At 44.0% G+C, this 15,773-nt stretch overlaps 1 protein-coding gene across 1 annotated transcript in view; it reads right to left on the reverse strand.

Annotated features, from left to right (window-relative positions):
• MYT1 (myelin transcription factor 1) overlaps positions 1-15,773 on the reverse strand; it is a gene marked incomplete at both ends in the record, with an annotated part of 78,864 nt that overhangs the window by 21,394 nt on the left and 41,697 nt on the right. The window contains 3 exons of the mRNA XM_081346828.1: positions 756-818; positions 8,659-8,727; positions 9,075-9,137. Of these exons, the coding sequence (XP_081202954.1) occupies positions 756-818; positions 8,659-8,727; positions 9,075-9,137 (195 nt within the window). The remainder of the gene's footprint in view (positions 1-755; positions 819-8,658; positions 8,728-9,074; positions 9,138-15,773) is intronic.

Raw genomic sequence — 15,773 nt, forward strand, 5'->3', positions numbered from 1 at the left:
CGGACAGTCAGTTGTTTGAAATGGTATAGGGACTCCTGCTTGAGCAGGGGGTTGGACTAGAAGACCTCCAAGGTCCCTTTCAACTCTGTTGTTAATGAACTGAACACGAGTGAGGCTTTCTCAGCCATTGGTTCAGCTGAGACCACAGCACTTGCTTCATGACCACTGCGAAAAATGTTGTAAGATCGGGTCAGTCACAGGGTGGCCCAATTTATGACTCTCACTACTTACGACTTTAATGATCGGGCTCCATTATGGTTATAACTCGAGGACTGCCTGTATCTGCACCACCCTTAAAAAAAAATCCCACTAGTGCTCAGATTAGCCTCGACTCTGCTCACCTTTGGAAACCTTTGAAGCCTTGAATATTTCCCTGTTATGGTGATCGGGGGAGTAAGTGAGCCCACCCTGCCTGTGTAGGGTTTCTGTGGCAGCCATTTTCTGTCTGAGTGGGTAAAATGTCCTTTTTTTTTTAATCTTGTGCTTTTAAGCCTTTGATAGATGCCCTGAGTCAGATTAGTGAGATGGGCGGCTAAATAAATCACTTTTAAATAAATGCATAAATAAGTAGGATAGGATGGAGGCAAAAGATCAAGATGGTGGCCATGATCAGGCATTGGATTGTGTAGCCACCATCTTGACTTTTTTTGACCTCCTTCAAAAGAGGCCTGGGCTTATGAGTTCCCCCAAGGCACTAATTCCCCTCTTCTCTGTCTGCCATTGGCCTCATTTTTGTATACACATTTTCAACTTACCTCCTATGTGATGCATAATTTCCTGTTATATGACCCGACCCATCACAGCCAGGAGTTGGGCACCTGAGAGGAAGAAGAAGGAGGAGAGGGAGGGAGGGAGGAAGGAGAGGGGAGGGAGGGAGGGAGGGAGAGAAGAAAGAAAGAAAGAAAGAAAGAAAGAAAGAAAGAAAGAAAGAAAGAAAGAAAGAAAGGGAGGGAGGGAGGAAGGAGAACAAGAAGAAGAAGAAGAAGAAGAAGAAGAAGAAGAAGAAGAAGAAGAAGAAGAAGAAGAAGAAGAAGAAGAAGAAGAAGAAGAAATATCATCATCATCATCTCAGGATTGAGATAGGAAACTTTTCTTTTTTTAATGTAGAAAAATTTCAATGAAGAAAATTCCAGTTCAACATCAACATGATTGTAAATCTGCTGTCATTTGTCACTGAAGACATGTTGGCTCCTATGATTCTAGGAGCACAGAAAAGAGAAAGAAAGAAACCATAAAACCGAGGGGATGGGTGGTCCTATCAAATTTATTATTATTAAATGGGAGATCTGAAGCAGTATTTAAGACGAGAACAAACATTTGTGCTGGAGCCAGCCTCGTGACCCATCCCGGGCTGCATAAACCAGCCAGGAGGGGCACGGGTCCAACAAACACGTGGTGGAGCTCAGCTTCCCCATGATCCTGTCCACATCTTCAGGAGTCACAGGATCAAACTCCTCCCAGATAATATCGACAAGATAGGCCCTCTCTTTCAAATCTAAGATTGTCTGAATGTGGGTAGGCATGTCAAACTGCCTGCCCATGGGCCAGATGCGTCATGCCAAAACCACGCCCACCCCATTGCCGGCAATGGGGAAAAAGTTGCGATACATCATGCAACGTCATATGATATTGTGAATTTGACATGCCTGGTATAGGGTTTCCTGCCTGAGCAGGGGGTTGGATTAGAAGACCTCTAAGGTCCATTGCAACTTTATTATTACTATTACTACTACTACTACTACTACTACTATTATTAAAGGTAAACGTAAAGGTTCCCCCGCACATGCGTGCTAGTCGTTTCCAACTCTAGGGGCCAGTGCTCATCTCCGTTTCAAAGCCGAAGAGCCAGCGCTTGTCCGAGGATGTCTCTGTGGTCATGTGGCCGGCATGACTAGACGCCAAAGGCGCACGGAAGGCTGTTACCTTCCCACCGTAGTGGTCCCTATTTTTCTACCTTTTTACGTGCTTTCGAACTGCTAGGTTGGCAGAAGCTGGGACAAGTAGCAGGCGCTCACTCTGCTACGCGGCACTCGGGATTTGACCCGCCAAACTGCCGACCTTCTGATCGACAAGCTCAACGTCCTAACCCACTGAGCCACCGCGTCCCTTAAACTATTGTTGTTGTTGTTGTTGTTGTTGTTGTTATTATTATTATTATTATTATTATTATTATTATCTTGCCAGCCAGCTTCTAGCAAGCAAAGTCAATGAGGGAAACCAAACTTGCTTAAGGAGCATTTCATTCATTTATCAACTGCATTATTATTATTATTATTATTATTATTATTATTATTATTATTATTATTATTATTATCTTGCCAGCCAGCTTCTAGCAAGCAAAGTCAATGAGGGAAACCAAACTTGCTTAAGGAGCATGTGATTCATTTATCAACTGCATTGATTCGTTTAACAAACATGGCAAATAAGTCATAAAATTGGGCACGGCTTGCATAACCACAGAAATCCTGATCCCAATTGTGGGTTGTAAATTGAGGACTATCTACAATTGACTGTTTGCCTTAATTTCCCATTATATGTTATAATTTTTTTATTTTTATTTCTTCTTTTTTTTGCCAAGTATCAGAAAAATGCAGATAAATCTGTGCTTTGAAAGCCATGAATGGGCTGAAGACGATGACAATGATTTATTTAATATCCTTTTTTCTGGCCTGGGGGAACATAGGGAGGAGGAATTTTTATGACTTCTAACTGGATTAATACAGGTAGTCCTTGACTTACGACCACAACTGACCCCAAAATTTCTGAGACATTTGTCAAATGAATTTTGGCTCATTTAACGACCTTTCTTGCCACAGTTGTTAAGTGAATCACTGCAGGGGTTAAGTTAGTAGCATGGTTGTTAAATGAACTTGGCTTCCCCCACTGGCTTTGCTTGTCAGGTCACAAAACGGGATCATGTGACTCCAGGACGCTGCAACTGTCATAAATACAAGTCAGTTGACAAGCATCCGAATTTTGATCATGTGGCCATTGGGGATGCTGCAATCATTGTGTGAAAAATGGTCATAAGGCACATTTTTCAATGCTGTTGCAACTTTGAATGGCCACTAAATGAACTGTTGTAAGTCAAGGACTACCTGTAGACTCCTATTTTTTAAAAAAAATTTTTTACACAGGGATGGAAAGGATAGCTGCACATCGGGCTAACAGTGTGGAAATATACTCTCTGGAATTGCAATACAAATAGTTACCACTTCACAAGGGTGGCAAAAACTCCTTCAGAATCAGAGGGGAGAGTGTGTGATTAAAAGGGACAGGCGTCCTGAAGGCAAAATGATAATTTCCACACAATGACTTAGTGTTCCCCATAAACATATGGACTAACTTTCACCTCCTTTTGCATTGAAAATCTTTGAACAATTCTCTCGGAACTCCTTATATACAATAATTCACAACTTTGCTAATGTAATTAGCACCTTATTAAGTCACCCGGCAACTTCTGGATCAAGTTGCAGGTAGTCCTCGACTTACGACCCACCATTGAGCCCAACACTTCTGTTGCTAAGCGAGACATTTGATAAGTGAGTTTTTGCCCCCTTTTACGACCTATCTTGCCACGGTTGTGAAGTGAACCGCTGCAGCTGTTAAGGTAGAAACGTGGTTGTTAAGTGAATCCGGCTTCCTCACTGCTCGTCAGAAGGTCATAAAAGGGGACATGACGGCCGTTATAAATATGAGCCGGTTTGCCAAGCATCTGAATTTTGATCACGTGACCCTGGAAGATATTGATTCGGCCAATTCAAAGGTCACCCCAAGAATAGGCAACCTTCTATATCTCTCAGCTTGATTAACCGACCTTCTGTGATTGGCAATTGCAGGAATGAATGGATCTTAGGGCATGGGTAGGCCACCTTGGCTCTTTTACGACTCGTGGACTTCAACTCCCAGAATTCCTGAGCCAGCATGGCTCAGCATGGAAACCTCTTCCTTTCCCCTCAGCATGGCTGGCTCAGGAATTCTGGGAGTTGAAGTCCACGAGTCATAAAAGAGCCAAGGTTGCCTACTCCTGTCTTAGGGAAAATGTTTGCGATTCATGACACAGCGCGAGTTGATCAAAAGTCCTGTCTATGCACAGCATTCAATTTGTGGTGCCCCTGGTGCCCTCGGAACGCGGTTGTTTTCTTCCAGACGTACGATGACAAAACTAGTTGACGAAGACTCAGTCATCCCGGTAGAGATATCTGGAAGTTGAGTCACAGCAACCGGGCTTCTGCTTTTGCTGGTTTGAAGTGTTTTTACTGCTTATCCGCTGGATAATACAGGACGTCCTCGACTTATGGCCTTAACTGAGCCCAAAATTTCCATAGTGAAGCGAAACATTTGTTCAGTGAGTTTTGCCCCACTTTATGACCTGTCTTGCCACAGTTGTTAAGTGAATCATTGCAGTTGTTAAGTTAATAACACAGTTGTTAAGGGAATCTGGCTTCCCCATTGATTTGGCTTGTCAGAAGGTCGCCAAAGGGGATCACTGTGACCCAGGACACTGCAAACGTCATAAATAAGTGTCAGTTGCCAAGCGTCTGAATTTTGATCAATCAGTCAACCAACCAACCAACCAATCAGAATGCAGCTGGGAGGGACCTTGGAGGTCTTTTGTCCAACCCGTGCTCAAGGAGGAGACCCTATACCAGGGGTCTTCAAACTTGGCCCTTTGATGACCTGTGGACTTCAACACCCAGAATTCCTCAGCCAGGCACGTTGGCTGAGGAATTCTGGGAGTTGAAGTCCACAAGTCATCAAAGGACCAAGTTTGAAGACCCCTGCCCTAGACCATCTCATATGATCATGTGACCATGGGGATGCTGCAACGGTTGTCAGTGTGAAAAATGGTCATAAATCCCTTTTTCAGTGCCTTCCAGTGCTTTGGTGACTTCCAACGGTCACCAAACGAATGGTTGTAAGCCAAGGACTACCTGTGGACTGAAGAAGCTAGTTGAATAAGCAACTAAATCTTTCAAAACCAACAAGCAAAGAAGTCCGATTACCCAACTAGGTAACATCATTAGTGCTAGAAGGGAGTAGGGTTTGCCCTTAGCTTTTATATACCAGTGCAGGAGTAGGCCACCTTGGCTCTTTTATGACCCGTGGACTTCAACTCCCAGAATTCCTGAGCCAGCATGGCTCAGCTTGGAAACCTCTCTTTCCCCTCAGCATGGCTGGCTCAGGAATTCTGGGAGTCGAAGTCCACGAGTCATAAAAGAGCCAAGGTGGCCTACTCCTTGTACTAGCGTTTCCTTGATTAGGCTGTTGTTTGCTCTTTGATGGTTTGTAGGTCGGTAATTCCTTGATCGTAAAAATGGGTGGAAAATAAACGCCAATATTATCTATCAGCTGACCACCTTTGAGAAAAAGATTTTTATTTGATTTTTTTAAAGAAAAAAGATTGTTTATGTGACGACTAAGGAGATGTTCAGTCATCCAGGACGCAGTTGTCCCAAAGATGTTTTTTCAAGAGGCAACTGGACTTTCTTGTTTTTCTTGGAAGACGTTTTGCTTCTCAGCTGAAGAAGCTTCTTGGATGAGAAGCGACACGTCTTCAAAGAAAAACAAGGAAGTCCAGTTGCCTCCTGAAAAAAGCACCTTTGGGATGACTGCTTAGGTGACGCAACCATTTGCCTGAACGTGGGAAACAAACCAGTAGAAAAAGACCCCAGATGCTTGATGCAGGGTGAGTGAGACTGGTTACATTCATGCTTCAAAAATGAACAAATTGTTGACCCAGACTTAGAGGACAGTATTAATTGTGAAAACGTGCAAGGTGGCCCCGCTCTCTCTGGCCACTTGCAGAACCATGAATGCAAGGTCATAAAAGGACAGCTAAAGGAAATGCCCAATATCCTAACCCGCCCGGGAACATCTGGTGGCTGAGGGAAACACCTAAACCAGCCAAAAGGGAACATCTGGTGCCTTGGGGGAACACCCAAAAGGGCACATTTTTAGCTACTTCTGCTTTCTTCCTTCTTATCTACAGCAGGGCTTTTCAACCAGTGGTACGGGTACCACCTGTAGTACATTGGCACCTGGCAGGTGGTACGCACCGCACGAGCCTGAGTGAGAGACAGCTGGAGCTGCAGGACTGTAAGAGCTCAGTGGAAGTGCCAGGATCAGCACCAGGCTCCAGCTGGAGCTCGGCACTGATCCTGGCACTTTTGAGCCCAGAAGAAGCTCCGATCAGCTGGAATGTTGCAGCATCTGCAGGGTCTTGTGATTTACATTCAGATGCTTGGCAACTGATTCATATTTATGATGGTCACAGTGTCCCAGGGTCATGTGAAGTGACCAAAACCTGCTGCAATCACCCACCAGAGGGGGGGGGGAATAAAAACCAAACACACCCCCACCCCACCCCCGCTGCCAATCCTCAACAGAAATGCTCACAACAATGAAAACCTCGGACAGGAGGAAGAGCACCACTGGGAGGGCAGGCAGGTGTCTTGCTCAGCTGTGGCTTGGGGGGCACTTTTCTCAGTGCCATTGTAACTTCAAACAGTCACTAAGCGAACTGTTGTAAGTCGAGGACTACCTGAACTTCATCATTTTTTTCCTTTTTTTTTTTTGGTCATCAAGTTTTTGACACCTTGCTAGGCGACTGGTGGTACTCGGATGTTGCCATATCCTAAAAGTGGTACAATGGGTGATAAGTTTGAAAAGCCCTGATCTACGGTGTGCCAGCCTTAAAGGGCGAAGTCTTTATCTTATGTGTGTCAGCTTTGCTGGGTGGATTGCTTATGTAATCAAAGATGGTATAAAAATAAGGCTTTTCTGATATTTGGGGCTTTTTCTCTTTTTTTAGAGAAGCCCGTCTTTGTTCAGCTGAATAAAAACGTAAAGCTTGAAGGCAACTTCTGGTTTCCTGTCTTTTTTTTATCCAGCAAAACCTCAGCATAGCATTGTGTGCTTTTTTTCTCTGAATTCCCCTTCCTTCTGCAAATACAATTCCACTCAAATATATACCGATGAAGTCTTGCCATTATTCTGACCCTGCTGAATACAGGTAGTTCCTGACTTACGACTGGCCACTTAACGGCTGATCGAAGCTACAACAGATCTCCTCGGAGCTACGTACAATGTGGTTTCCAAGTTTCAATGGCTGCCCACCTGTGGTCACGTGACTGGGCATTTGGCAACTGCTCCGCTATTATGGCCATTTGGATCCCATGGTCACATGATGGTGATTTGTGACATTTTTTTTTGCCGGAAACTGGTGTTTACTTCCTGTTTCTGTCCAAAAAAAACAACAACACCACCTACAGGGTGTAATGGGTTTGCGTAACAAGCGTGGCCTTCTCTTGATGACTGCGGTGTTCATTTAAGAATCACTGTAAAAAAACAATTGTAAAATTGGTTGCAGTCATAGTGACTTGATTAACAACTGCCACGACTTACGACAATAATTCCGGGTTCAATTTTGATCCTAGGTTGAGAATTACTCGTAGTAACTTTGAATGCAGTGATGTGTAAAGAAGACTTAGCTAATCGAGTTTTAATGATGCCGTCATCTGCAGACAGAACTGATAGAAATTCTCAAGTGTAACTGAGGGAGAAGCTAGACCAGGGGTAGGCCACCTTGGCTCTTTTATGACTCGTGGACTTCAACTCCCAGAATTCCTGAGCCAGCCACGCTGAGGGGAAAGGGAGAGGTTTCCAAGCTGAGCCATGCCGGCTCAGGAATTCTGGGAGTTGAAGTCCAGGAGTCATAAAAGAGCCAAGGTTGCCTACCCCTGAGCTAGACCGTTCTTTGAAAAACCTTGGACCCTTTTTCCAGTGTGGACCAGGCATTTGCTGTCTTCGTAGTTTGTGGTCCATGAGTTGTCAACTCTGCTAACAAAACCAGCGCTGTTAGACAGGAGACGTACTGCTAATATTGCATTGTTTACTAGAAAACCATTAAAGAGATTTGGGGGAAAAATAAGTTGCATTAGTCAAGGATGCCCAATCAAAATCTGCCTGAGAGTCAAATATATAAATAAATAATAAATAAATAAAATTCAGGCAATTTTTCCCACCATCATCCACCATCATCCAAACTCCATCTCTCTTTGGTTGGATGGCCAATCAAAATCTGCCTGAGATTCAGGCAATTTTTCCTACTGTCATCCAAACTCTGTGTCCCTTCCCAATCCAAAACAGGTAGTCTTTGACTTACGACCAGAAAAGTTTCCATTGCTAAGTGAGTTCAGTGAGTTTTGCCACATTTTTACCATCTCCCTTGCCACAGTCGCTAAGTGAATCACTGCGGTTGTGAAGTAAGAAACGCAGATGTTAAGTGAATCTGGCTTCCCCATTTGACTTTGCTTACCAGAAGTGTTGCCAAAGGGGGATCACATGACACACGCACCCTGGGACACTGCAACCGTCATAAGTACATGCCAGTTGCCAAGCGTCTGAATTTTGATCACGTGACCGTGGGGAATGCTGCAACAACGGTCGTAAGTGTGAAAAGCGCTCACTTTTTTCGCGGCTGTTGTAACTTTGGCCACTAAACCAATGGTTGCAAGTCAAGGACTACTTGGTACTCGGTAGGTAAAATCAGCTCCCAGGCAGATTTCGGTTTTAAAGGGAAATTGCAAGCAAAGAATAAGAAGCGGGGAGGGATAGGGAAAAAGAAACAGAGATCTGAGTTTAGCGCAAACATACTTGAGGTCAGCAGAGTGGGCAGCCATGAGGTTTCTGAGACTCTTGTCAGCAAGAGGACAACCAGAAAGGCTGAAAAAGAAGAGATGGAATATTTGGGTAAGCTAAAAAAAAAAATAGTTGGGAAAATCAAAGCAAGGGGAAGAGGGAATAGACAGGGCTGAGCAATTGGAGCAACTTTATAACTGGTGGACTTCAACTCCCAGAATTCCTCAGCTGCCTGGCTGGCTCAGGAATTCTGGGAGTTGAAGTCCACTGGTCATAAAGTTCCCGTAGTTGCCCAGCCCTGGAATAGAACCAAAGTATCCACACTTTTTTTATTTTTTTTTCTTAAAGAAAAGATTTTTTTAATTTTTATTTTTTGTTTTAAAGAGACGGTCACAATCCGAAAAGAGTAAGGGTAGGTAAGGTTAACTAACCTGCGATGAGAAGCATAATTTCCCGTGATGTGTCCGCTGCCATCACAGCCTGGGGTAGGGCAACTGAACGAAAATAATTATGGGGAAAAAACGTGAGTGGCCAAAAAATATAAAGAAACCAGTAAGATTCGTGCATATGTGAAAAAAAATAGATATCTAAAAATAGGAAAAAAAGGAGAAGATACGGTAATCTCTCTCTTGCTCTCTCTCACTCTCTCTTTTTGTCATAGAAATTTGGGTGGTTGGAATTATAACAGAGTTTTGGGGATTTTTTAGAAGTCCAATCAGCTTCTCTGGGGTGCTGGACAGCTTTGTAGAGCTACATCTGGTGAGCAGCAATATTATATTCTTACTAAGCCCCCCTCCCCAGCACCTCACCCCCACGCCCCCCATGACCCTCACGATGTAACCTCCCCATCACAAGACCCATCAGGTGTGAAACCCATGTTTCACACCTGACCCACCACAAGACCCTCACTTGACATACCCACACCTGATCCATCACAAGACCCACAAGACCCTCACTTGACACACCCACACCTCACCCATCACAAGACCTACAAGACCCTCACTTAACACACCCACACCTGACCCATCACAAGACCTTCACTTGACATACCCACACCTGACCCATCACAAGACCCATCACAAACCCTCACTTGACACACCCACACCTGACCCATCACAAGACCCTCACTTGACACACCCACACCTGATCCATCACAAGACCCATCACAAGACCCTCACTTGACACACCCACACCTGATCTATCACAAGACCCACAAGACCCTCACTTAACACACCCACACCTGACCCATCACAAGACCCTCACTTGACACACCCACACCTGATCCATCACAAGACCCATCACAAGACCCTCACTTAACACACCCACACCTGACCCATCACAAGACCCATCGATCACCTGACCTGATGTGACCTCACCATCACATACCTACTGACCACACAAAGCCCTTATAAACAGACACTGAAGCATCACTAGACACCCCCTTACTGTAACTCCACTGAAGATGCTACCTAGACTGGTAATGAAATGTTCAGAAACCAACCCACAAGCTCGGTTAACGAACCTTCACTTATAATCTTTTATATATCTACAAATTTACCTATCATATTCTTTTATACAGAAGTCCTTGACTTACAATGGTTCATTTAGTGACCCTTCAAAGTTACAACGGCATTGAAAAATGTGACTGATCACCGTTTGTCAGAGTTACGGCCTTTCCAGCATCCCCATGATCACGGGATCACAATTCAGATGCTTGGCAGCTGCTTCATATTTATGACGGTTGCGTTGTCCCAAGTTCATGTGATTCCCTTTTGGACAAGCAAAGTCAATGGGGGAAGCCAGATTCGCTGAACAACTAATTTAAGAATGGCAGCAATTCACTTAAGAACTCTGGCAAGAAAAGTTGTGCAAAAAGTGTGGAAAACTCAGTTAACAAGTGTCTCACTTAACAACAGAAATTTTGGGCTCAAAAATTGTGGTCGTAAGTCAAGGACTACTGATGTATCTGCCTAGTTTGCAAACAGAATCCTGAAGCATCACCTTAAGGCAGGGGAAGGCAACCTTGGCTCGTTTATGACTCGTGGACTCCCAGAATTCCTCAGCCAGCCATGCTGAGGGGAAAGGGAGAGGTTTCCCAGCTGAGCCATGCTGGCTGAGGAATTCTGGGAGTTGAAGTCCACGAGTCATAAAAGAGCCAACGTGGCCTAAGGGGAGGAATGATAAATTGATTGCTGTTTAAAGACAAATCTTCCCCAAGAAGTAAGTAATTTGACATCCTGATTTCCCATAATGTGCCAGAGAAAATGGAGAGAGGATTTGTAAAATTAGTTCACAGCCCATGCTATGGATAAAATGGGAATAGGCCATAGATTAGACCTGGGCATTTTATGATCCTTGGTCTGGCCCACGTTAGGTCAATTGGACATTAGAAATCAAATGTAAATAAGTGCATGCCACTGCTAGCTATTTATTTATTTATTTATTTATTTATTTATTTATTTATTTATTTATTTATTTATTTATTTATTTATTTGATTTATATACCGCCCTTCTCCCGAAGGACTCAGGGCAATAAAAATAAGAATACAGGATACAAGATTTAAAGTTAAATGATTGTGCCCAATGTAGTAAGTTAGTTAAAAATAATGTTAAAACCCCAAACCCATCAGACCAGGCCGGCTTGTTCGAATAGATAAGTTTTTAGATCACGCCGGAAGGAGCGAAGGTCGGGGGCCATCCGTAGTTCAGCCGGTAAGCAGTTCCAAAGGACTGGTGCGCCCACCGAGAATGCTCTCCCCCCGGGGGTCACCAGTCGACATTCTCTGACTGGTGGTACCCTGAGGTAGTCCTCGACTTAGGACCACAAATCCTGAGTCCTTCGGGAGAAGGGCAGTATAGAAATTCAATTAAATAAAAATAAATAAATTGAGCCCCAAATTTCTGCTGTTAAAGAGACATTTGTCTGAAATGAACAATATATGTATTGTATATATGACAGGATAATTACTATATAATGAAATGGGGAAATGTGGGCTACCCGAAAACTAAGTTTTCTTCTATATATTATAGGCTAGTTCGGATTATTTTATTCCAATTAAATAAAACGTAAAAACAGGACATGGATATGTATATGTGAAAATATAAAGAAAATTGTGCTAATTGATTGCGTTATAATTAGAAATGTATTCATTTGATTAATTTGACTATGCTATCATAATTAAGGGCATTGGAGAGGGAATTCTTGTTGATGTAACTTGACCTGTCTACAAATGACTTGTTATTTACTATTGTTTACTATCAATTACCCAACCTCCGTATTGCTTCATAAATACCTGGATGTAAAATTAAAAAAAATCAATAAAATTTGTATTAAAAAAAAAGAGAGACATTTGTTAAAGTGAGTTTTGTTGCATTTTACAAAGTTTCTTGCCACAGTTTTTAAGCGAATCACCGCAGTCGATAACTTGGTAACCCGGTTGTTAAGTGAATCTGGCTTCCCCCATTGACTTTCCTTGTCAAAAGGTCGCAAAAGGGGATCACGTGACCTCAGGACACAGCAACGGTCATAAATATGAACTCAGTTGCCTAGCATCTGAATTTTGATCACGTGAGCATCGGGATGCTACAAAAGTCATAAGGGTGAAAAATGGTCATAAGTCATTTTTTCAATGCCGTTGTAACTTTCAACGGTCACTAAATGAATCATTGTAAGTTGAGGACTACCTGTATTTCAAAGGCAACTGCTGGGTTCCCCCCCCCAATTAATGTAGGTGCATGCTTGTGTGTCTACCCATGTTTCCCCCAAAATAAGACTGGATCTTATATTAATTTTTGCTCCAAAAGACTCATTTGGGTTTATTTTCTGGATAGGGCTTATATTCAGGGAAATAAGGTACTAAATGCGTCCTTCTGGTTGATTATCTCTAATGGGGCTTATTTTTGGGATGGGGTTTATATTACAAGTGTCCTGAAAAATCATGCTAGGGCTTATTTTCCGGTTGGGTCTTATTTTCAGGGAAATACGGTATGTATTTTCACAGCCCTATTGGTTCAGCCTTCCATAACAGTACCAATTTCTCATACGCCCCCTTGGGAAATTTAACTGCCCTTGCCGTGTTATGCCATGACGGCTTGGTTACAGAAAGGGATCAAGCTGGCTTATCATATGAAGTAGTTACTGAGTGGTTCAAAGGTAAAGGTAAAGCTTCCCCCGCACATGCGTGCTAGTCGTTTCCGACTCTAAGGGCCGGTGCTCATCTCCGTTTCAAAGCCGAAGAGCCAGCGCTTGTCCGAGGACGTCTCCGTGGTCATGTGGCCGGCATGACTAGACGCCAAAGGCACACGGAACGCTGTTACCTTCCCACCGTAGTGGTCCCTATTTTTCTACTTGCATTTTTACGTGCTTTGGAACTGCTAGGTTGGCAGAAGCTGGGACGAGTAACAGGCGCTCACTCTGTTACGCGGCACTCGGGATTCGACCTGTCAAACTGCCGACCTTCTGTTTGACAAGCTCAGCATCCTAACCCACTGAGCCACCGCGTCCCTCACTGAGTGGTTAGCAGCTGCCTATTCTCAGCTGGAAAAAAAAATCACTTCTTTTACGAGATCCTTGGTGCCCTCTGAGCTCGGCTGTTTTCTTGCAGACGTTTCATTACCCAACTAGGTAGCATCATTACTACTTTCTTCTGGCTCGTAAACCTGGAGGTGGCAAGACCCACAAAGATGTTAAGGGATCTGGAGGCTAAAGCATGCGATGAAGGCAACTCGGTATGTTTAGCTTAATGAGGAGAAGGCTTAGGGGTGACATGCGCTAAGAGCTGTCCCAGAAAAGAGGGGGCTGACTTATTTTCCAAAGCACCTGAGGGCAGGACAAGAATCAACGGATGGAAACTAAACCAAGAGAGAAGCAACCTAGAACTAAGGAGAAATTTCCCGACAAGGAGAACAATTAATCAGTGGGACAGCCTGCCTCCAGAAGCTGTGAATGCTCCAACACTGGAGGTCTTCAAAAAAAGATTGGACAACCATTTGTCTGGGATGGTATAAGGCCGTGGTGGCGAACCTATGGCATGCGTGCCACAGGTGGCACGCAGAGCCCTCTCTGTGGGCACGCGCGCCGTCGCCCCAGTCCTAGGCCTTCAGCTGGTTTTTATAAAACCTTTTTACTTTAGGCTTCCGCCGCTGTGTGCAAAAAAAAAAAGGTTCAATCAATCAATCAATTTCAACTTCTCGCGGGGAAAAAAAAGATCTCGCAAAGTTGGAATTAACTGGTTGAACTTTTTAGTCCCACCCAGTCTGCCGTTACTACTGCAGCCAAGCCCAGCCAATGGGCCACGCCCAGCCAATGGGCCACGCCTAGCCAATGGGCCACGCCCACCCGGCACCCAACGATACATAAGCGGGATTTGGGTTGCAGTTTGGGCACTCGGTCTCTAAAAGGTTCGCCATCACGGACTCCTGCCTTGGGCGGGGGGGTTGGACTAGAAGACCTCCAAGGTCCCTTCCCGTTGTATGACTCTATGTTTTACCATGTTGCATGAACCATGCCTTCACATTAAGCCATCATATGGTTTATTTCTTTGTCAAATGCAAGGTTATACGAACTCAACCGTTGGATTCTGTTAACCTGCCATCGTTGTCTCTTCCATTATCAGATGTGGCTATGAGGTCAGTGGTTAAGCAGCTGGAAAGCTCCTTTAAACCAAGTAAATGTTCCAAAAAGATTTGAACATCTTGACTCTTGTACCACAGATTCTCTCAGGCTCGTCAACTTTTTAATTCGAAAGGTGAGAACCGTGCCAAGTCCTTTAATATTGTAGCTAAGCAGCTAAATCCTCTTAACGATTAACCAGAGGCTGAAGTTTATCTCAGCTCCCTAGAATATTAAAAGTAGAGAGGCTAGACGAGTTGAGGAGTAGATTTCAGGGAGAAAAAAAAATTGGTTTTTAAGAGAATCTACAACCACAGGGAAAGAGTGCCAATGAAGGTATTCGTGTAAATATAAACTCTTATCCTTTTTTTTCTTTCAACGTTCCTAAAAGCTAAAGCAAAGAAACTTGCTCACGATTTTTACCTTGCCGTGTGTTGTGTATTTATTCCAATAGACGCATTACATCCATTGCACACCCCCTCCTCCCCTTTTCCACTTGGAAAAAAATCACACCTCCAAATATGAATTTCAAAGACTCAACAACCCGTGAGGATCTAACAATCGCAAATGCTACTTAATCCTTCTGTCTTACAATTTTATCCACCACCACCCCTCAACCTTCTGCAATCGCAGGGCAGGAGAAACGCCGCTCCGCCAAGAAGGTTGCAAAGAGGGCGGGACATTTCAGAAGGGGTTGTGACAGTGTGCAAACAAGGAAGCAAAGCAATATGTTTAGGAAAAGTTGTTTTCTGCTCCCAGAGCATCACCAAACATTCTAGCATGAATGTAAATAAAATGCATTTATCACCGCTTCAAACAGGCGTACGTTTGGGGTGGCTCTGATTAACCGCTCCTATCCCCCCCACCCCAATTCTTAAATCGTGGCAAAGCTTCAATTTAAGAAGAGACCCTATGGAACGGCTCTTCGCATCAACATATCAGGGACAGCTTTGGGGTTAAATAAAATCCTTCCTCTATGAAACCTGAATGAATCTTGGCTGGGATTTTGAATGCAGAAACATAGAAAACGGATGGCAGAAAGAAGATCTAGTGATCCATGGAGTCTGTCCTTTGAGATTTTTGTTATTTTTTAAATATAAGCGGGGGGGGGGAATGATGCTCTCTGAGCTTGGTGTTTTTCTTGCAGACGTTTCATTACCCAACTAGGCAACATCATCAATGCTAGAAGGAAGTAGGGTTTGTGGAAGAGAGGAGGAGGAGGAGGAGGAGGAGGAGGAGGAGGAGGTGGAGGAGGAGGAGGACTCTGGTGTCCTTGGTGCTCTCTGAGCTTGGTTGTTTTCTTGCAGATGTTTCATTACCCAACTAGGCAACTTCATCAATGCTAGAAGGAAGTAGGGTTTGTGGAAGAGAGGAGGAGGAGGAAGAGGAGGAGGAGGAAGAGGAGGAGGAGGAGGAGGAGGATGACGACAACGACAACGATGACTCTGGTGTCCTAGGTGCTGTCTGAGCTTGGTTGTTTTCTTGCAGATGTTTCATTACCCAACTAGGCAACATCATC

This window comes from Vipera berus, assembly GCF_964194415.1.
Source record: "Vipera berus genome assembly, contig: HAP1_SCAFFOLD_80, whole genome shotgun sequence".
Lineage (NCBI taxonomy): Eukaryota > Metazoa > Chordata > Lepidosauria > Squamata > Viperidae > Vipera > Vipera berus.